Below are 22,436 nucleotides of genomic sequence, written 5' to 3'. Positions count from 1 at the left end.
TGATCAGGGGGGTGGAACACCTCTCCTATGAAGAAAGACTGAGAGAGTTGGGGTTGTTCAGCCGAGAGAAGAGAAGGCTTTGGGGAGACCTTATTGCAGCCTATCAGTACTTAAAGGGGGCTTATAAAAAAGATGGAGGCAAACTTTTGAGCAGGGCCTGTTGCAACAGGACAAGGGGGAATGGCTTTAAACTAAAGGGGGGTAGATTTAGGCTAGATCTAAGGAAGAAATTTTTTACGCTGAGGGTGGTGAAACACTGGAACAGTTGCCCAGAGAGGTGGTGGATGCCCCATCCCTGGAAACATTCCAGGTCAGGTTGGACAGGGCTCTGAGCAACCTGATCTAGTTGAAGATGTCCCTGCCCACAGCAGGGGGGTTGGACTGCATGACCTTTAAAGGTCCCTTCCAACCCAAACTATTCTATGATTCTATAAGTATGTGTCTAAACCAACTACAAGCATAATTATTTCAATATAAAAACAAGCTCCTTCTGCAGAGCTCTGTAGGCTTCAGGAGCTCAAAAAGCAAAACGAAAGACTGCAACCACGCTCCTTTATGCCAACCCTGCTCCCAGCTCACCTTCCCCAGGAGGAAAGGCTAGTCCCATGGCACTTCTGGCTGGCAGAGTCAGGCTCCCGCAGCTAAAGAAATCCAAGTCTTGTGACTGGCAGCTCCTGAACGACTATTCTGCAGCTGACCACTCATGGAGAAAGCAGCTTCAACAATAAAATACAAACCAAAATAAGCGGGAAAGAAGGAATTTTAGAGCCCATATGAAGCTAGTTTAAAATTCCTTCCAGAAGGAAGGAAACCGATACGCTTTTAGGCTACAAGGGCCCCTTGCTCCTGCTAAAAGTCCCAATCAACATGCGGGCTGCTGTGTTCTGCCCTCCTTACAGCTCAATATTGAGGGTCTGACAGGCACTGTAGCCTTAACAGGACAACAGCAAGGCAAGTAAAGACTGGCTTTGTATGAACACATCTACTCAGCAGCAGTGTCATCTATCCTAACTCTGAGACTAACACACCCAGAGCAAATGCATTACTAACTCATTGGCTAGGCAAAGGCTGCACTGTCTGTGTCTAGTTTTAACTTGCTTATCCAGTCTTAGTCTTATCAAGGCTGGCTTTTCATCTAGATGGTGTCTAGCTGGCCAAAGTCAAGAATTTACAAGAGTGTTGCTAGATGCATCCTGCCACACTCTATGCATGCTGTGATGGGCACTACCAGCATACTGGATGCTCCAGGAATGAGCACCGGTGAAGCTGATACTGCAGCAGCCATTATACAGGGCAGCAACTTCTCAGAGGTCACCTCTTAGGACTTCAGGCACAAAGGAATTCAAAGAGACAACTCAACGTGTAATGGCCAGCCCTGGGCACCTTCCATCCCTGCTCAAACAGCAGCCCAGAAAGCTCCCAGAACCAACCCTCAGCTCTGTGGAGAGAAACAACCATGCCATGTCCCAGCCAGGTTAACATGCCTATTTAACCTCCAGCTCTTCAGCAACCAGTTCCCAGGGAAAAGGAAAAGCAAAGTACACCTTGATTTAACACACAGCTTTACTCGGCAATTAGGAAGTCTGCCTTTAGCCCAACATCACTTATTGTCTATACCACACCGATACCCCATTTATTTAAAAGTATGTCAGACACCTGAAACAGGGAAAATGAGTGTGTGTGTGATGAGCAAGCTACAACACCCTGATCCAACATCAGGCTGCAGAAAAGCACAGCCCGAGCCAAACACGGCCCTAAGGAATAAACTTTTGCCAGTTCAGACGGGAGGAGCCCAGACAGACCGACAAGCGGCAACGCAGCAGTACCACACACTAGCGAACAGGAGTTGATCTGTACCCACTGCAGAGTTGGTATTTGAACCAAAAGATGACTCCACAGTCAGCTTCAACAAAAAAATCCTTGACAAACTCAAGCTTTAGTAACTAAGGCAGAGTTAGGATAGACATATACACACATACATATATACGCACACACAAATACACATAACCCCATATCCCTGAGCCAACTCAAAACAGCCTTGTTGCTGTCTAATGGCATCTTATACTCCTGAGCAGTCACTTTCTGCCAAGATCCTCCAATTCAGGCTAGGCACAGACTCTCACTACAGGAATGGCACAAAAGCGTAAACAACGCCAGCTGACTTTACAATTAAAAGAAGGAAAAGCACATGCGGTCTACACACTAACACAGGTATGGGCAAGCAGCTGCCAAAAAGCCATGGTGACATAACCACCACTGCCTTTTCCTGCAACTATCAACATCTTTTGGCTTCTCTGGCACCACCAGGAGCATCTCAGATGTAGGAATAAAAAAAAAAAAATACAGTGAAAACATTTCTTTAAAAATATTTCACATTATCAAGCCTCAAGCTCTAATGGGAAAAAGGGGGAAAAATATTCTCTGCACATATTATGCATTAAACTTGACCAAAACCTGTAAATCTCTTTATGAATATTAGTTTACAACTAAAGAGAGGAGGAGGAAGGGAAAGGGGAGACATCGATGCTGTAGCTCCAACACTTGGCACAAGATGAAGGATCCTGTACTAGAAAATACAGAGCTTGTCAAATCCCTACTTCGGGCTGAGAACAAGCCATGCTTTCCTTTCTGACAACAGAAGTCAACTTTAAGTGGACAGTTTTCACATCAAATAGACAGGGATTATATCTCTGAAAGTATTTAAAGATACAAATCACATCAAGGCCTGTCCTTTCAGGCTTCCTCCTGCCTGCAGTAGGCTGACATGGGCATTAAGATCAACAGAGTGTTTATTTTTCAAAGGACAGAAAGAATATTTGCAGAAGTTTATTATGAAACAAACAGTTTGTTTGATAGCAGCTACAGCTGGTTTCTCAAACTTGGCAAAAATAACTTCAAAAGACTTCATCCAGCAGTGGGATGTCTAGGAATTTCCCACGCCCCTCCAACAGCAGTTTTTGTTTGTATTTAGATACAGATTAAGAAAATGAAAAAAGAAAATATATCTAAATTTTAGAAATATTCTTAATATTTCTCTGCCATTTGGTCCATCAAGTCTCCTCACTACTCAATTTACAGGTAGGGAAGCTGCGGGGGCATTGGTACAGTGATGCAAGTGGGAGGAGGAAGATGCTTCCAGAAGGATCAAACAGGCTGTTTCATCAAGGCATTCTCTGAGGAGAAACCACTGGAGTCTTGGGGAACCGGCAGGTTTTACCCCAACCTCTGATTTGTATTGACAAGCAGCTGCACTTGTATCATTTCAGCCCCTTCAGCAGCTCCCTCAAGCTTCTCTCCAAGAATCAAAACACAGAAAGAAGCCTGAGTCTGAAGTGTCAGACTGCAGCTACCCTGTGATGGGGGAAAAAAGTCTTTAAATCTAAGTCCATCACTGATACACATTTCTTTAGTGTGCCTTAATCAGCAGGACAACATTTCATAGTACTCAGTCATTTCAAACACCTCATATTTTCGCTTTGCTCCTTTCCTTCTTTAACAAGAGTTGGGAGGAACACTGTCAATAAACTACTGACATTTTTTGCAACGGCTTTAGTGAGCTACTCCAGCAAAGAGGCAGGTCTGTTAGCCACCGCCATACGCTGATACCAAGCTGCAGGAGTCCACAGCACCCCACAAGCCAAGTGGCACAGCCTGTGTTATTCTGCCACCGTCATAGACTGTCACAAGGCACAGAGCAACACGTGGATTATATTCATTACATCGTGGTTACCACCAGTAGTAAACTTGTTGCAGAGAAGGATTTTACTTCACTTGGGGGGGAAGGCAGGGTGGGGTGGGGGCGAACAACCAACAAACCTTGCACTGCTTTTTGCAATAGAAAAGCAACTTGAAAATGAGTATTTGCTTTACTGTTCAGTTGTACTTTTTTCTTTTTTAAATGAGACCAGACTTGCAACTGGATCTCTTAACTGAGACAAGTATACAGATAGCGGTGACTGCCGTACTTGAAATGTGCGGTCATCCTTGCAATTAAATCCAAGTTTTCTTCCTCCTACCTAATAAATACAGACACTACATTTCCCAAAAATTAAGCTCTACCCTATCTTTAAAATCTGTTAAGTCATTTACCAGGTTTCTTACCTTCCCTTTCTTGAAGCATTCAGCACCCGATTTGCACAACAGTAGTTGTTCAAGCAAATGGCTTTGTAGAAAGTTTCTTTCATCCTATTGCTAGAACATCTAAAGGTCAAGTAACTGTTGCCCAATTACTTTGGGCAATTATCACCAAAACATCCTGTTCTTTTGTGCAATGCTACCTGTATTCTCCCTGACAAAAGCAAACCGGTTCTGCTTTGCAGAATTACCAGAAGAAAAGCAAGCCTTCCCAAGTGACCAAAGGTGAAGAATTGAAACAAGGTCTCAGACTCACTCAGCAGCCTCCCTAAAGACGGCAAGCATGAAGCAGGCACAGCCATGAACCATTACAGACACTCTTCTGAGCTCGGCTGCATCTCCAAAGTGACAACCTGCAGGTAGCCTTGAAGCAGAGGATTGCAGTAGCCGAGCTGTGAAACAACTGATACATACCAGGGTAGCAAGAGGTAAGCAGGTGTGAGGAGCACCCGAGTTCACTGAGGAAAATCAGCAAAGCCTTGAGTACCAGGGTCACACAGGCTGGCAATCTTCATTTCGTAACTAGCACATACATAACCCAAGCAACTGAGGTATGATGAGAAAGGCATTTGGCTTGCTCATAGCTATAAAAATGCACACATTTGTTCTAGTAAATAACACAAATGCACCTACAAACATTATCCTTTAAGACAGTTGTAAAACAATAACTTTTTATACAAAATACAATTCCAGAACCTAAAAAGTTAACAGAGGGGAAAAGGAGCCCAACTTATAACCTGAAATGCAGCAGCTCTGAGATCCCACCAAGCATGCACATCCTGCACCACTCTTGGACTTGACCACTTTGCAGCTGCAAAATTAGCAACCTCTGGCCTACTTTCAGACATGTTAGAGTCCAACTGTATTTACGCTGACAGAGACAAGCAAAGATTGTGACGATTTATTGACGCAAGAGCTATTTCATGCTCCATGCCAGAAATTAATCAGTGGAGGAGGAGGAATTCTCTTTAAGCACCCGGTTAGAAAGCACTCTGGTGAACTGCTAAAAACAACGAGCTCAGGTCTTGCATGACAAATGCAGTCAAAACAAAAAAAAAAAAATTAAAAGGACAACTTTACACAGAGGTCCTTTAGAAAGACTTCAGAAATCACAAGAAGCCAGTGCCTGAACAGAACTATTATGCATATCTTTCCTCGTGAAAAAGAAAACATACAAGATGACTAATTCAGAGCATTCCCAAACCTTTGTCAACAAAATGATGCTACGTTTGTTCAGATCACCCTGTCTCAAACACATTTGGGGGAGGTGGAGGTGACAATTAAGGTATACTGACTTTGCAAGTTGGTTGTTGGCTCTACCTGCTGCAATTCTGGATACAAAGGAGTAAACCAGAGGCAAAAGTCCTATGATGTATTTGAAAAAGCTACTGCACGAAGCTACACTTTAAAGAAAAAAAACCAAGAATCTTTAAGGCAGACTGAATGAACAGCATCACTCCTACCTGCCAAGAAGCCATCACGATAAGCCTGTCGAGTTACGAGCCTGCAGAACAGGCCTTCCACCTGCTGGAAAGAAAGAAAGGAAAAAAAAAAAAAACCACCAAAAAATCTAATGCCAATCAGATACTGCTGCTGGTGGGGAACAGATGCCAAAGCTGCTCTTCTCGGTTTGTTAAGCTGTAAGGATCGCATGCCTTCTCCTGGCAAAGGTTGTACGAGACCAGCGGTACCTTATTTAGAATAAAGCAAGTACTTGGAAGTTTCAGAGATTTTTCTACAGTGACAGACGTCAAAGATTCAATACATGGATGGACTATCGGAGTTTGGTGTATAGGCTCTGGTCTTTTTAGTCTTCTGGGTGATTTTTTGACCAGAGAAAACAAGGGGTGGTAGCGTCGTCTAGTTCAGGCTTTTGTGTCTTTCCACAAGAGCAGCTCAAGCATTTTATAGAACAGGAGCACACTAGTGTGAAAAAAGTTTTAAACTGAGATGTTTCTTTTTATAGCCAGCATAAAACAAAGGTCAGCAGTTAAAGGAGAGGGGGAAGTCTGTTTATCTAGAAAGTGCAAGTGAACGCTGAAACAGAATAGCAAAAAATCCTTCTGAATGGATTATCTTAAAATCACCAGGCCTTAAGGTTTTTCTGCCTGAATAATTGTCAATTGATCAAAAATACTGAAACCAACTTTACAGAAGTAGTAAAAAAACCTGCCCTCCGATCTCTCAACAAATAAACCAACCAAGGGAGCATTAGCTATCTCCCAACTGCACCCAACTTGACTGGCTGGATGTCTAAAGTGACCGCATGTACAAATAACTGCATTGATCTTGGTCTATTGATTAGAAGGTGAAACCTGACAGCAGAGAGTCATGACACAGTAGTTCATGGACAGCAACATCTATTAAAAAAAAGTCAAAATACACAATACAATAAGTACACTGCCAAGAGAGGCATCAAACCCCACACCCCCTCACCCCAATGCTCACGCTCCTTGCTATTACATAAAGTCTGATAGGGTTACACGACTACAGCAGCTGCCTTTCAGGACAAAATGGTTACCTGAAGCCAAGGCTAGCAGTTCAAAGCTCGCAAACTAGACCTCACTCCTATTACAATTTTCCCTGTAAAGCTATTTATGTGGTTTGGCAACATAACAGCTACAAACAAAACGAGTACATAGATTCTTGAATAGTGAAAGGGTCAGGATTGATTTTTTTTTTTAAATTATTTCTTTGAATTCATCTGTCATTTCTCCAACATGCTGATCCCAGCCCTACCACAGAGCACAGCTGTAGCACAGTGAGAGTTTCCAGTAGCCCCCTCCACTGCAAGCAACTCTACCTCGCCCATTGTTAGGAGTTTCCTCTGGAGGAGAAGACGGCACTGGCAAAATCCTGCTTGCTCATGTTCAAGTCAACAAGTATCAATATACAAAGGAAGATTTTTTTTTTTTTCTCTTCGGTGCTGGGATTATTCAACCCTTGGTAGAACCAAAACAGGGCAAAAGGGAAGTTGTACAAAACCGTTCCATCAGTTATCTCCATCAGTATGCCAGCACCCAGCTCCGGTGCTTACCGTGAAGGGCTCAGATGCCACCGCTCCACTCCTCATTCAGTGGAAGGAAGCAAACCCTCAAAAACATCTATTTGAGCCACAGGAGCTCTGAAGCAGAGGGAGACAACACAACACTCCTCACGCAGCAAGGTCCAACTGTGCAATTCCCTGCAAATGCCAAAGCTTAAGCAGCTTCTAAAAGCAACTGGGCAGATGACAGAAACAGAAAAAGGACCGATAAAGTAAAATTTACCACATCCAGCCCCCAAAAAAGATATGAGTCACACATGACTAGAGGTTGAGAGGGTATATTACAGCTGTTGCCACAATCTTACCTGTTCTTACCCTCTTTCCCAGGCATCCACAGCTAGATGTGGTCAGGCTCCTGGACCTGGTCTCCCCAGGGCTGACCTTGCATAGCCATCTTGCAGAATGTGCTCAGACTTCACGACTCATGCCTTGAAAATAAATCTGATGTTGCTACATCGAAGTTGAGCAGTCCAGATACAAACACTGGGAAGATTAAGTCTAGTCTGTGGATTCCCTAGCAAAGCCTGTGCTGCTGGGGTTCAAAGGAGGATTAATGATGCCCCACTGAACCTCACACACATGCATGGGCTTCTGATAACACTCAGAAGAACTGGTGCCACCAGTGGTACCTTCAAGTTGAGTTTTTCCAGAGATGCTGGCTGACAGGCTGACAGGGAAAGGCCTTCACAATCAGAAGGACGTGTTGTACCACCACTTAGGAAAGTTAACTGACAACCAAAGAGAAGCAGCTTAGCAGTACTTTGTAAACAGACTTAGCTGAAGAACTTGTCAATACGAATGTATTAACTAGCAAATATTCCCAATTATAGTCTTGATATATGGACTCTCCCCTTGGGCTGACAGCGGCATGGGTGGGAAGTCGGCAAGCCCACAACCTGTGGAGCCAGGTGAGCGCAGAGGATGGCTGTGCTATAAGGTTCATAAGCTGCAACAGCAGCTTTCCAGGGTATTGCTGGATCTGGTCTAGTCCTGAAGGGCTTTTTACAGACTACTTATCTGTTTTTTAAGCATTAAAAAATTAAGCTTGAATCATGCTTGAAATTCAAGACAAATCCCTCAATCGTTACAGTCAGCACACATTTCTTTTGTTTCAAAAAAGATATTAAGTAATCTTGATCTAGTTCAGTTTTCAAGAGATCACAAAGAGACAGGAGGATCTCAAAAAAGCCCACATGAGTATTTTTCTGTATGTAATTCAGTTTTCAATAGGTGCAAAGTTTAATATTAGCTTCATCCTTTTGGAAGGCTAAAAATTTGCTTCAACATTTTAGCATATCAGTCTATCAAGCATTTAGCCAAACCATGACAGTAGCTCCCAGAGGAAACAGCGAGAGTTGTTGAGTATTTCAAAGCAAACAAGGGCACTGCAGGTAAAGCATCTGATTTTCCCAGTAACTGATGAAACAACAGGATTTTGATTTTGGTTATAGAAAAAAAGTGTTTAAGAGATCTGCTGATATACTAATTTTAGTTTTCTTAAAGGAAGAATGATTTGTATGCCCCATTTCTCATTAGTTAGCACATCAAAGATGCTAACGGAGATTCACTTGCCCATTTTCTTCTTGCAAGGAAGTCACTGGAGCCATAGCGCCTGCCCCAGCCAGCCTCTAGCTCTCAAACACCAATGGACAAGGCAAAGAAAAGCAAGTGCCACGATTCAAGAAATTAGAAAAAAAAAAAAAGAAAGAGAAGGGATAGAAATAGAAAAGATGACAGCAACACACTGCACTAATGGCCACAGAGTCTCCATTCAGCCAGACCATCACAAGGGCTAAAAACCAAAGTAGACACTGCAGTTTTACTCTGGAGCATGGCTGCATAGAGGGTTAAACTCTGCTAATCCTACCTCAGTAATTATGCAACACTACCAGTTAATTAGTTAGATCAATTATTTGAGATCTAACCCCACTGAGCATCTTTGAAGTTCCTAAGTGCAAATTCATGAAAACTAGAAAACAGCCATATAAAGCTACCCTAAAATCCATGCACTCTTGTATTTCATAGTTGTTACCTATGAATAAGATCCTTCTTGTTTATTTGTAATAATATATTTCTGCGGTCACAGTTTGGCCAAGAAAAGTATTCCACACTTTACCCAGACTTTTGACCACTCTACTTGGTACCTCAAACCTTGCAGGTGTCAGTGCACTTCAAAGGCCTTTCTTGCTTAACAGCCTAAATAGAAAAGAATAAAGGGTGCGGGGAAATTCATGGTATATTGCAAACTATGGGGGGAAAGGGACTTGTCAAGCCTTTACTGACAGATGGGAGAATTAACATGTCCATAATTTTTCCTTCTCCAGTCAGGCATCTGGTACTCCATGTTGAGTCACTCCTGGCTATTTTCTGACTGTAATGTCAATTTCTGCAAATGTTAAGGAATGGAAAGAAAAAGAAAAGTACTACAAACAACACTAAAAAAAGAAAACTCATTGCAATTGTTTCTCCACTCTTGTCCCCAACCCAAGAATATGAAAACTTCTTAAAAAAAAAAAAGTCCAAAAGCTTTTGACCAAGACCTCTAAAAAATAAGGCGATATTTTTTCTTTTGCAGTGAGGGTAAGCAATACCTGTCAAAGCACAGGTAGCCAGATGGCCAAATTCCTAGTCTTAAAGGATGAAAAATGCCATGTATGGCTGACATCCATCTGAGAATAAGTGGATTTTCTGCCCCTGCTCTTGAATCACTTTCAGAATCAGTGGGATGACTGAAAGGTGCCTTCAACATCAGTCTGTCCGAATTGATCTGACCGCATCAAAGGCACACAAACAAGCCTCATCAGTGTGAAAGCCTGACGCGAAGATGACAAGCCGAATAATTTAAAATAAACGCTGAGAATATACTCCTTGTTACAGTCCAGTAACAAATTTAATTTGGGGAAGTATACATGAGATAAGATACAGGTCAAACTGAGGTTGACCAAAAGTGAAAACAAAAATGCAGTAACCGTATAGAAAAAGGTTTCTCTCCTTTCCAGGTGAGACGCAAGGTCCCAAGGACTATCTCAAACATTACCACCTGACTTTAAAAGTACAACCTTTTTTATATCCTTTTCCTACCCTGTTCCTCATTCAAAATAATTCAGAGTTCTCTGCCTCTCATCATAAGTACCTGCTTCTCATCTTTAGCCTGTGCTGTATCCTGCAGTGCAAAAAACTTACTTTAGAAACAGGCTTTTAAAGAATTCCAAAGTGCAAGAACCGCATTTAAAGTAGAAATGAGAGGAATGTACTTGGCAGGGACACTGACCTAGAAGGAACTTCAACTTGAACCCCAAGTTGAAGCACAAAACAACTCTTCTCTTTTGAGGGTACAATAAAAACCTTTTACAGAAAGTCTCAACTCTTTGATGCTCCAGAAAGTGAAAACTTCACAGGTTTCATGGTAGCAGCCTTAAAGCTTTCAAGGTCCTCAAAATGATACTGTTGTTCTTAGAGGAGATCCAGGACAGGCTCAGCTTACACATATATAAGAATCAGAATGCAGGTGGAGTAGGTATTCTGTCATAGGTTGAAGAAAGAGAAGTGAACAGAGACATGCCCAGTTCCCATCCGCAAGGGTTTTCAGCTCTTCTAACCAAAGCTTCTTATTGCCAGATCTTGTTGCTGAGTTTACTTCTCAACCAATCTCAAAGTCCCCCCCAAATCTGAGGGACCAGACTGCTCAGGGCAACAGCTTCAAGGCACAGCAGTAGCTCTTGCTACTGAGTTCCTACTCCACATGCTCAATGCTTACCCTACTGCTGAAAAGGAAGGCAGCAGCATCCCTTCAAAAGAGTTCCTCTTACCTCTGCTGGGCCTGCCACGCAGTTGAACTTTTCCCCAAAACTTCAGCTTCCCATAACTTCTTCCCATCGCAGTGTGGGAAGAGGACAGGTCTGGAGAAGTCTTTGTATTTCCATGTAGAGAAAAGACAGCATCAGAGATAATGAGGTTCTACCTATACTCACTACTAGTAGTGTTTTACTTGTAAAGAGGAGCCCGAATGCCTGGTCTAGAATAATCCAGTCATAATGAACTAGAGCACCAGACAGGTAGGGGAAAGCAGGGATACACCATGTCCAGATGTTCTTCCAGATGACAGCCACCAAGTATCAGTTGTGTCCCAGCCCTGCTAAAGGAGGACTGGAATTTACTCCTCTAGTCCTTATGTTTATTGAAAGAATGCTCTTGCCCCCAGATAACTTACAGAAACAGACTCATTACTGCCAGAAAGTAGGTCAGTGTCATTTAAAGCCAGTTTGAAATGCATCTCCACAGAAACTTCTTAATCTTTAAAAAGAGAACACATAAAATATTTATTGGATGGTGCAAAATGTTTGAGAGTCTAACAGGGAAAGCTCTTATGTATACTGCATGAAATGGCTTTCCATGCCTCATTGAGCCACAGAGTATGAAAGGAGAGTGGCTTCTTGCACTTGGCAGATAAAACACCATACAAAAGTACTTATCAATCTAGCAAATCACAGCACGTGACTTGCTAACTCATTTTCCCAGTGTTGTGTGATCATGAAGCTTTCTGCTTTCTCTGGTATCTCCTCTCAGTCTTAATGATCCCGCTGCAGATTTTTCCATATCAGATAGGCAGCTCATTCTTAAACTTCAATATTCCTAATTATCAAACATTCAGCATTTCAAAATGTAAATAAAATTTGCATCTCCGTAAGAGTAGCTCTGAAGAAAGAATATAGCATTTGCATTCAGACTGGCTAATTCCTGTAAGATAACATTTCATAAACAAAATGCTTCATTGAACATGGAGATTTTCAGCTTTTACAAAGGAAAGTGAACTTTAAACAAATACAAATCAGTTGAGTGATTAACTTTAAGTGTTTTATTTTTTTAAACTAATCTTTATGTATAACTAGTATCAGCAGAACAATCTTTACTGATTAAAGAACCAAATGATAGTGAAACTCAAGCCACTGAAAATTAAGGGGGGAGGTAGAAGGCAACCACAAGAAATCATTTAAGGTCAAGAAGAGAGAAAAAAAAAACAAAACCAAAAAAAACCCCCCACACATACTCACAACCCAGTCAGCCTGGGTAAGATAAGCGGCATCAGCACCACAGGTTACGTAAGGTAAGTTTAAATTATGGGCAAATTAACAGGTTAAGAAGTGAAACTAAACATGCTTTCTCCTGCCCCCCCAAGCTTTGTCATAATCCTAAATGTTATCTTAATTAGCCTAATTTTCTTAATTATACTTTGCAGGAACTTGATCTTTTATAGCACAATTTCAGCATTTTTTTCAGCTTTGTTCCAGCACTGGAAGAAGTGGCAACTCCTCTGCGAAAAGCCAAAGGGCACACGATGCCCCTGAGCTCTGTCTTGACTAGGTCTACATAGCCTCCTGTGCCCATCACTGCAGGGGAAAGCCTGTCTTCCTGCCACCCCACCCTCCAACTTCAGCCCCTTCCCTCCCACGCCCTGCCCTTCATCCTGCCCAGCAGTTCCACCCAAAGCAACTCCCATTCCTGCCCAGGAATCCACAAAACCTACCGACACTTGCAGGGAGCTGGTCGCTCCTCCAGAGCAGTGGGCACCACACGATGATGGGCACATGATGCTTGTGGCAAGAGGGACACCAGCAGCCCACCTGCTTGTCCTGCTCCTGACACACACAGCGCACCCACACGCATTTTTGTGGCAAGTTAAGTTCACAAGAGCTGCTGGTCTTAACCCAAAGCTCAAGTAGGAGACTGTGGAGAGAGCCTTTGGCCCAGGAAACAAAGGTAAAGGTCTTTACCCTATGTCTAGGGCTCAAGACAGATTGATTTACCCATTGGAAGTTCTTGAGGATTAACTTCTCCCACTTGGGTATTCTTACTTCTCCAGAAGTTCTTTCTTATTCTTTGAGAAAGCTTACTCCGAAATGTAACAAAAGAAGCGGCAGTGATGTGGACAGAATGAGGCGGGGAAGTCATACTTTTCTTAGACAATTTGGTCTTCTCCATATTTTTTCGCCTTGTTCAATGAGAAGCCTTCAGTACCCAACATTTCTCACAAGACAGCTTTGCAGAGTGGAAGGGGAAAAAAAAGGAAAGAAAAACCAAACCACTTTCATTCATCTACGCTGCAACAATTTTATGGCACTGTTCCTAAAACATCCCATTAGTGATAGGTTTGGAGAAGATTAGAGAAGAAAGCTTGTATTCACTGAAGCAAGGTTTAATAGGCTCTTGAGTTAAGTCAGAGCCTTCCCTTAAATAATGCACATCATTAGTAATAATTACCTGTAGCTGTATAATCAAAATAGCTATCATAACTGACATGAGAAGTCCAGATGTCATCTTTGGCAAGGTTTGTAAAATATTTCTACCAATTATTATAAAATTGACTCTAAAAGAGAAACAAGCAATAAGAATACCACAGTGTAAGCCAAGGGTAAAAAGCCACCATGATACACTGTAGAATTTCAACCCAACGCTTGGAAATACAACCAAAATAAGAATCCAACTCCTAGGAAGAGCATGGGGAGAATTTCTTAACAGCATTTGATGAGAAGTAAGACTTTGTGGAAGTTGATACCATTTGAAAATATTTTCATACAAAGCCTACCTGCAGAACACCATCCTGTAAAAAAATAGCACCACAAGATCATTTCCTCCATTTATTCAGTTTATGAAATTTTTTCACCCTTTAAACGATCTCCAGTGAACCAGCTGACACTAGGCCTTGAGTTTCTATCACACGTCCTTCATTCTCAAGGGTTACTGTCAATAGTAAGTTGAAGCTGTATTTCTAAATAATAAAACTGCAATAGTTTCTTTACGTTTGAAAGGGCTAACTACCAGAGTAGACAAAATTTTTCCCTATTAGTAGTCTTATTTTCTACCAAACACTCATACAATAGTCACAACTTTAATTCTTACTGAGCCATCCCATACATCACTCTAAAGTCTTGTGTGACAAGGGCCAAGAAGGTTTAGGAACAGCAGCACAGGAGAACACACGTATGTCCAAAGCCATCCAGCTGAGCTGCCACTTCCCCGGGTTTTGACTAGACCAGCCTTCTCAGCAAGAGCCACTCTAGACACGGTTGTTAGAAAAAGTAAGCTCAAACTGATTTTTAGCATTACAGAAACACTTCTTACACGTGGAGCTTCTTATTTTCTTTCATTAGCCCTTCTTACCTGACTCCCTGGCTACACCATCAGCACAGAACTTGAGCAAAAGTAGCAGAACCAGTAAAAAGAGGCAAGGCAAAAAAAAAAGTTACCAAATGAATTAAAGGAAAACAAGACAAATCAGCAGCATTCCAATAATCCTGCATCAACAGAACAGCCCAATTAAGAAGGACATCCCCCTTTCCCAAGTATCTGGAGAGCTCCTCCTTAAGAAGTAAAGCAATATCAAGTTAGGTTTGTTTATCGGTTTTTGAATATAGGTATATATTTAACCTATCCCACCAGAATGAGGAAAAAAAGCAGGCGGCGGTTAGCTCCTCAGTCTCACTCATATTTGAGGCAGGAAAGTATTCAAATAACAACTATCCACTTATTTGAAGAACAGATCTCTTGAAAAACACCACATTGCAAGAAATGTGACGCAGGTGAATACCTATATGCACTCTACTCAAACAAATATACTTAGTTTCCCAACTCCTCATAGTACCAGAAGCAAGTTTCAAAATCTAAGAGACTGCTACATGATGGAAGTAGAAGCCAGATTTTTTCTTTTTGATAGTACTGATAATTTCACACACTTAGAAACTCATTTCAGTTCTTACACGAGGGTCAGATTTTCAGTGCTGCTGCTTGTAAACTCCAGCATCCCTATTTACTGCAGCGTTTCTTTCTCCCAGCCTCAGAAACACAAATGAAGTAATTCTGAAGCAAATACAAAATTCTTCCCCTACAAATACACAGTTCCTTAAATCTTAGGAGCTGTTCATTGTCTTTTAACACTTCAGTCTTATTTGACTGTTAACCCAAAACTGATTAAACTGAAGTCACAGAAGTAACCTCTCAAAGGCATAGTTAAATAAGTACTTTCACGTGCCTTGTCATTGTTGGATTACTTACTCCCCAGCAGCCATTTTCTCTACCATAAACTGAAACAGTCAAAGCAGGCATATCACAGCACAATTAAAATTCCTCTTCCAAAGCACAAGCTCACAAAGCTCTGCCTAACACAAAGTTACCTGAAACTCACGGAATACAAAGGTATGAGACAACTTTAAGCTAGAAAGCAGGTAACTGAGTATCTATAGATCCTCTTGACAGACAGAAATGCACAATTTTGTAGTGATGAATCATATATCTTAAATTGCAAGACACATTAGGGATAATCCCCCAGACAACATTGAGATGGACCAATTTCTTCTTGTTCCAGCAAAACTATTCTTTCCTACTAAAAGTACTTTAAAAGTCAAACAGTGTTCTTAAATATCAATAGAGACACACTAGCAGAACCATGACCATTCCTTAGAGGTACACTACATACTGTTAAGACTTATCAGCATAGATTTAACAAATTAAACATCTGGTTACATCTCAGTAAATACCTGTAACTTTCAGTGATATGTAATGCAACAATTAGAAACCTAAAATGGCAAGATTTCCTTGTAACTCTGGTATCAGCAACAATTTTCCATCTTCATGCAAAGTCTCAGTTTTAAACAAAGTAGTAGTACAGGGAGAGGGACTGGTTTATCATTTCAATACAATAAAAAGTCTGTTCATGCAACAAAGACATGGTGTTTTGCTGTCGTCACTAGATTTAAGTGTTTTTGCCCTTACCTGGATGGCTTTGGGAGCTCATTGCTAGTAACGTCTAGTCCTTTGCAGAACAGATTCGAGACGGATCAGTTTCCACGCAAGTAACAGCAGCTCTAAAGAGCTCCAATGCTTCACCAATACATAGAAATTGGAAGTGGGGATTAAATCATGGCCACCTTATAAAATCCAGGGCACAGTGACATGCTGAGTTGTATAGGAAGTAATCCAACAGGGTGGCAGAATATCTTCTAATGGCTTTCAAAATGGAAACCTGCAATTAAAGAAAAAGATGTCTACATTAGAGAATTAAGATTTACACCCATTTAAATTACAGGTTATATAGCATATTTATCCCCAGAAGAAAAGATTAAACTAGCATACTATTTTAGGCATTAAGGTTGCAGAGAGAGTAATTTTCAGAGTTATAGATGTAGTTTTAATTAATAACCATAAAAATGCAGACTAATATTTAACATCATTTAAAAAATTTAGAAAAAAAAAAAACAAATCAACTTTTCAACTACACATTCAAATCTTAAAAACCCAAACTTGCATGTTAATTCTGATTCTCCAACAGCACCATATGAAGTCACTTCAGTCCAACAGCTTCCATATTTTAAAAGCCATATGTATGAGTGGTAACTGTACTTCATGCATCTGTTCCCCAAAGAAGTCTAAAGAAAAATTCCTCGGTGCCAAGAAGTGGTCTTGGAGCAGGAAGGAAAAAACCCACACAATCAATTCCACTCCCACTCTACTCAAGCCTCCAGCAGATTATTAAGAAGCAACTTCATACTGCCCCAGGGGAAAAAAATCCACTGTTCCCAATTATTTTTAAGCTGCGTATTAGAGGGAGGAAGAAGACGGGAAAAAAAACACACTGAGTTAGCAACCTAGTGTACCCCTGCTGCCCCCAAAATAAAAACATAAAAGCAGTAGATACCCTAGCTTATAGAAACCCCCATCCCAGAGGCCCCCACAGTGTTTCCGATGCAGCCAGCAATACTTACACCAAAAGAACCTGCTGCAAGGTGTCCTGAAGTTCAGTTTGGGGGGGTTCGAGGTTTTTTTGGCACTATATCAAGTGGCATCCAGTATTTCTACACAGCCATGTTTTACAGGCAGGGTATCTCACGGAGATTGCTCTGTTTTAACATACGTAGAGAGACCTGCCACTGATACATGCTACCAGCTAAAGCTACTGAAACAGATTAAACCAAATTGTGTCCTTTATGCAAAGTATTTCACAACCACAGGTTATTTCCCTTCTTCACACCAAAAAAGTCATCAGAATTCAGGCTCCCAACATTTAACCTCTCCTGGATACTGAGGATGACATGTTAACAGACAGCTGGTACCTGGAGGAGTTCCTTGCTGCCCTGACAAGACACTTCTCCCCTCACAGCTTGGCTAGCAAGAACAGTTTATACCCAGCACTCCCTAACCCACTTCAGACATGAAGTCAGCCTGCTGGCAGAAGCCAACTAGTTAACCCATCTAAATGAATCCAGCTGACTCTGCTCAAAGCAGAGCAGGGAGCACTCACCCCAAACTGCTCCACCAGCAGATCTGAGGGTGTGGTAACCTCCAGCAAAGAGACAGCAATATTCCTTGGGCGGGGGATGATTATGATAGTAACTACTATTGCTGCTTGCACAATGAGCATCTGTCCACAATTTATCTGTGCCATTACATTTCAAGTAGTCCCATCTATTCTTGGAAGAGCTCTTATCATGCTCAGATATCCGTGTTCCTTTCCAATAAGGCAGCAAAACCAGGTCTAAGACTCAAATACCACCACCGTCGCTTATGATGGGCCCTGCTTTATAATGGTACTTCCCTGGTTTGCAGAATAATGCCCAAGCAGATGCTGTCGAACAAAGAGGCCTTCCTCCCTGTATTTCATTAAAAAAACTCTTCAATTGGCTGTTTCTCTCTCAAGTGTCTCAGCATTACTAGTCTCCAAGTTCCTCTGCCCATCTTGCATTTTTAGAGACCTGGAATACTCTTTCATGTTACGCGTCAAATTCAAGAGAAAATTACTTAAGCGTCATTTCTAATCCCTGCAGGTCTCTGCTATCCCAAAAGTTCAAGATCTTCCAGTTCCATTAATTCGCACATCCTGTTGAAGAGAGTCGGGTCAGCTTAGACCAGGCATTAGCAAAATATTAATATCATTTATTTCCAATAAAAACAGCAGGTAATATTATAGCATAAGCAATCTCAGCTGTAGACAAGAAGGATTTGGAATGGAGTTAGATTTCTGTCTACTCATTTTCACAGTGCAAGAATGAAGTATGGAGCATGAACAGTGAGAAGATGTGTATGCATTTCCCAAAGAAACTGGACTGAAACAGTAGCAGTAAATCCATTGAACAGCACCACTGGTTTACCTATTACCACTTCCTCCCCAAAGGTCTATCTAAATTTCAGTCAGACAAGAGAGAGACCCAAAATATTTAGCTTCTGCATGTTTTAGTAATACTAGTGCCTGATCAGAGCAGAGATGACAAAATAACCATGATCAGAATGACAAACTACAGATTTAGTTCACTTATACTTTTTTTTTTTAAATGTTTCCTGCATTTCTTCTAGAAGACTGAGTGAAGTATAAGCAAAACAGACCTTTCCAGGATACAGACAGCAGTAATTTCCCAACTTATCTCACTACCAAACTCTAATTTTCAGTTACCACTTGCACTGATCTCAATGCAGTCCAATGAGACATTTCCAAAGCAGTCAAGAGCTGTTGTCAGGCCCCTATCTACAACAATTCTTATGTAAATTGTCATTTTGCCACTATCTCACAAAAACACTTCTCAAATTAGGAGAAGCAAAATGCTGTCTAACCCTATGCCTAGAATATTTGAAGGTCTATAGCAAATTCTCTCATTTAAAAAAAAAAAAAAAAGTCAGAGCTTGTTTTACTTCTACTCCACTGCCTTCCAGGACAAGGGCGATCACCTCTTGGCCTGCACATCTCGGCTGTAAGAACAGCGAGTCCACCCCACATATCCTCCAGAGGCACGCTCCTCGTGAGCTCTTCAGGCACGGGCAAGGACTGGGTCATGGCCAGGATGAGCTGCGTAGGCAGCCTGCACACTACTAAGCCAGACACACGCCATACGTGATGGGGATGAGTACGTGTTTGTTTATAGCAGCACAATCCTCTCATGAGTAACTTCATAACCAACTATTTTGGCCAGACAGGTTGCTCACCTTCCTTTTTCAGGGGGAGCAGAATCACGAGCACAGCAGGCTTCACTGTACATGTGCTCAGGTCAGACTCACTGGGCTCCAGCATGCAGAAAAAGAGATGGACGACTGCTGCCATTGGAGCGTTTCGCTTAGCCTGCCTGCTGTCTCTGAGCAAGCCCCAGGATTGCCTGCCGGCTAGGTGAATTTTCTTGGCAGACAACAAGCAGTGGCATACTGACCGTGCCGGCTTTGGCACTTCACATGGAGTCCTTCCCTAGGCACAGAGCAAAGAGCAGCCAAAGAGCATCCGCACACAAGACAGTGGACGGCACAGCACATTTCAGACTACAGGGCAGAAAGACCAAGCAGAATTGTAGGCTAAAACAAGCAGTTGTGTAAAATGCACATTCTTATTTAATCAGGTGTAGCAAATAGGACTGGTATGATCAAGCTTTCTGCCTTGCAGGAGAATTGTTCAGAGCCTGGTCCCTGCTAGATTTTTTAAAAACTCTGGAATAGGAGCACAAAGAGCAAATTAATGCCTATTTATTTCAGCCTACTTCTACCAGGGTATGCCTGAGAGCACATGCTCCCTAAAACCATGCAGGCTGGTGCATCTGCAGCTGTATCCTCATCACATCCCTGGTTCAGAAGGTAGCCACAGCCTGAGTATGCTGTCACCTCCTTGTTGCCAGCTGATAACAAGCCTCCATATCTGCAGTCACCATACAGCAAGAGACAGACTGAGGGACTGCAGCCTCAGCAAAAGCCCCTTGTTTCTCAGTTGTTTTCGTGCCTCAACAAACCACCATCTCTTACAATACACCTTCCTTAGATTAAAGGCACTATCAGTCATTTTAGCTCTTCTCTTACTCATCTCCTACCAGCGAGTACATCACACAACACGCTTGGTCCTCAACAGTACAGCAGGCAGACCTTTTGTCGTTTGTGTCAAGGAAGGGATGAGTCTGCTTAAAATACTTTCATGAGGCTTCAATTGCTTCTTCCAGAAGCTGCAAAGAAAACAGTAGCAAACTCATCAACAGGCTGGGTCATCACACATGCCAAAAACACACCTGTGCACAGGAATAATGCATATAGGGAGGAAGCATATGGCAGCTCTGAACACAAAACTGTTTAACAGCTCTCTAAAACAAACTGCATTTCCAACCCTGAGCCGTAGCCCCTCACCTTCGTCCTCTCCAATTGCAATACCAGGCTTGCCCCCACAAAACCACACACACGACACAGCTTCACAACTTAGTTCTACACTATTCCTTCCACACACTTTCCAAGACCACTTTTCCCCCACTGCGCATCTAGCCAGTGATTAAGAGAGAATTGCATTAAGAGACAGAATTGCATGTGAACTAGGAAATGTAAGTTATCCAACAGTTTTCCAAGTCTGTTTCCATACATTTTGCAGCTACTGAAAGCTTTTTTTAATAATAAGTAATAGGAATCTTACAGTTCCGCCATACAAATGTTTTGACAGTACGAATGTTCACCTTCCTCTTCTCAGCCCGTTCCAGATGGGCATCTCTACTAGTCACAAGTACAGATGTACAGTAACCAGTAATTAAAGTTATGATAGAGCTTTATTTACAAAGCTTTATTTTTCAGAGCTTAAATTGCTACGGTACTTCAGCCAAGATAAAAATCTTGGCCTAAGGGTGAAGTTTCAAGATTGTTTTAAGCCAAGTAAGTCTGGTTGCTTCAGGATAGCCAGCTATTGATGACCTCGCTTCATCTTCACGTCCTCTCAGATGCATGCCATCAACATGATGGCAACACTACAGCCAGCTGACAACATCACTTGAAAACCTCAGTTATACAAAACTGCCTGCTGACTCAATGCATCAAAATATGGTGTAAGTCATACACCTACTATAGCTATTGCTGTGGTTTGAAGTTTATTTCTAGGTCCAGAGAAAGCTGCTCTGTCTTTCAGACCCCTGAATGTTAAAAGCTTTGCAGAAGACACTATCTTTTAGTAGGACAAGTAAGCCAGCTCTGTGAAGACAGCGCAACAGAAGGGATGCTAGAAGAATGCCTTCTGCATCCTGGCACTTCTTCAGCAGCGCTCCAACACCATGGGGTTTGGTCTCCAAAAGTCACGGAAACACCCATCTTCCAAAAAGCATTATCACCAATTCTTCTGCCTGACACTGCACATGAAACATCAATAACAACATTTTCCCCCCGCCCCCAAATCTACCAAGATATTAGATTCCTTGCTGCATTAACAGGCAAACAGTATTGAGTTTAATCCATATGCTCCACGTTAGATGATGACAACATCATCTTGATGCTTGCTTGGATTCCTACTCGTAACATGCAGCCTGCAAACAACCCAACACTGCAGCACGCACGTGCTTTGCACAGACTCACAGACCTAATGAGAGGCAGTGCCTCTGTTGGAGCTTATTGATTAAATCTCTCCTTTGACAACAGATCCTGAACTTTACCCAGAGGAAAAAAAAAAGCTGCCTTTGCTTTTCAGGGGTTGTTTATAAAATACTGCCAATATAGGATCTACATATGAAAGGAAGAGGGGACAAGGAAGAGGCATATAGCTGTTTGAAAACAATAATAGTTTACTGTGACCACAAAATTATTTACTGCATCTTTATTTAGAGCAGAGGCAGTGTGAAACAGTCTCCTGGGCTGATTCGTCTCTCTAGGGACAATGTCTCCAGAGCCACCACTTTGCAAGATGACAAAAGCAGTGGTGGTAGTCCTGAGGACCCATACAACCCTTCAACACCACCACTTCAACTCTTTACTTCTGAAGCAGAATACAGCTTTACTCAATCTGTCCCAAGAGACCAAGTTTCACAAGCATTGGCCACTTCCAGAAGTGCTGGTTTTCCTACACCTTCAACAATACCCAAAACAGAGCTCTCCCAGAAAATATATTTGCAAGCCTCAAACATCATCAGACATCCTGTCAAAGAGTTTTAAGTCTCTGAAGACAATGTTTCTGTCTCTAAAAACATACTGCAGGAGTAGCAGGCTGCACTGTAAAATACACCATCAGCTCAATGCTCAGCTGTGGACAGAAGAGCAACTAGAATACCATGACAGTAATAGAGAATAAAAACAGAACACCAAATTTGCTGCTGTATTAGCCCAGTTCCTCCAAAATCATGAATATTTTGTGCAAATCTGGACACTCACCCTCCATTTCCAAGTACACAGTATAAGAGTTTCAAAAGAAGGGTGAGGGAAAAAAATGATCAGAGGTGTGGTACAAATTCCTCATACAGGTGAAGCAGATTATAAGTCTTCAGCCCAGAACAGAGATGACTTA

General features: G+C 41.9%; 1 protein-coding gene across 1 annotated transcript in view; it reads right to left on the bottom strand.

The window, feature by feature from the left end:
- Positions 1-17,018, bottom strand: part of HDAC4 (histone deacetylase 4) — a 235,465-nt gene extending 218,447 nt beyond the window's left edge. The window contains exons 1-2 of the mRNA XM_009320769.1: positions 16,936-17,018; positions 15,947-16,196 (exon numbers count right to left, since the gene is read on the bottom strand). Of these exons, the coding sequence (XP_009319044.1) occupies positions 15,947-15,968 (22 nt within the window). The 5' untranslated portion in view covers positions 15,969-16,196; positions 16,936-17,018. The remainder of the gene's footprint in view (positions 1-15,946; positions 16,197-16,935) is intronic.
- Positions 17,019-22,436: the final 5,418 nt, after the last annotated feature.

Source organism: Pygoscelis adeliae, unplaced genomic scaffold, assembly GCF_000699105.1.
Source record: "Pygoscelis adeliae isolate BGI_AS28 unplaced genomic scaffold, ASM69910v1 Scaffold63, whole genome shotgun sequence".
Classification (NCBI taxonomy): Eukaryota; Metazoa; Chordata; class Aves; order Sphenisciformes; family Spheniscidae; genus Pygoscelis; species Pygoscelis adeliae.
Note: the sequence above shows the minus strand (reverse complement) of the source record. Positions and strands in the feature narration are given on the sequence as shown.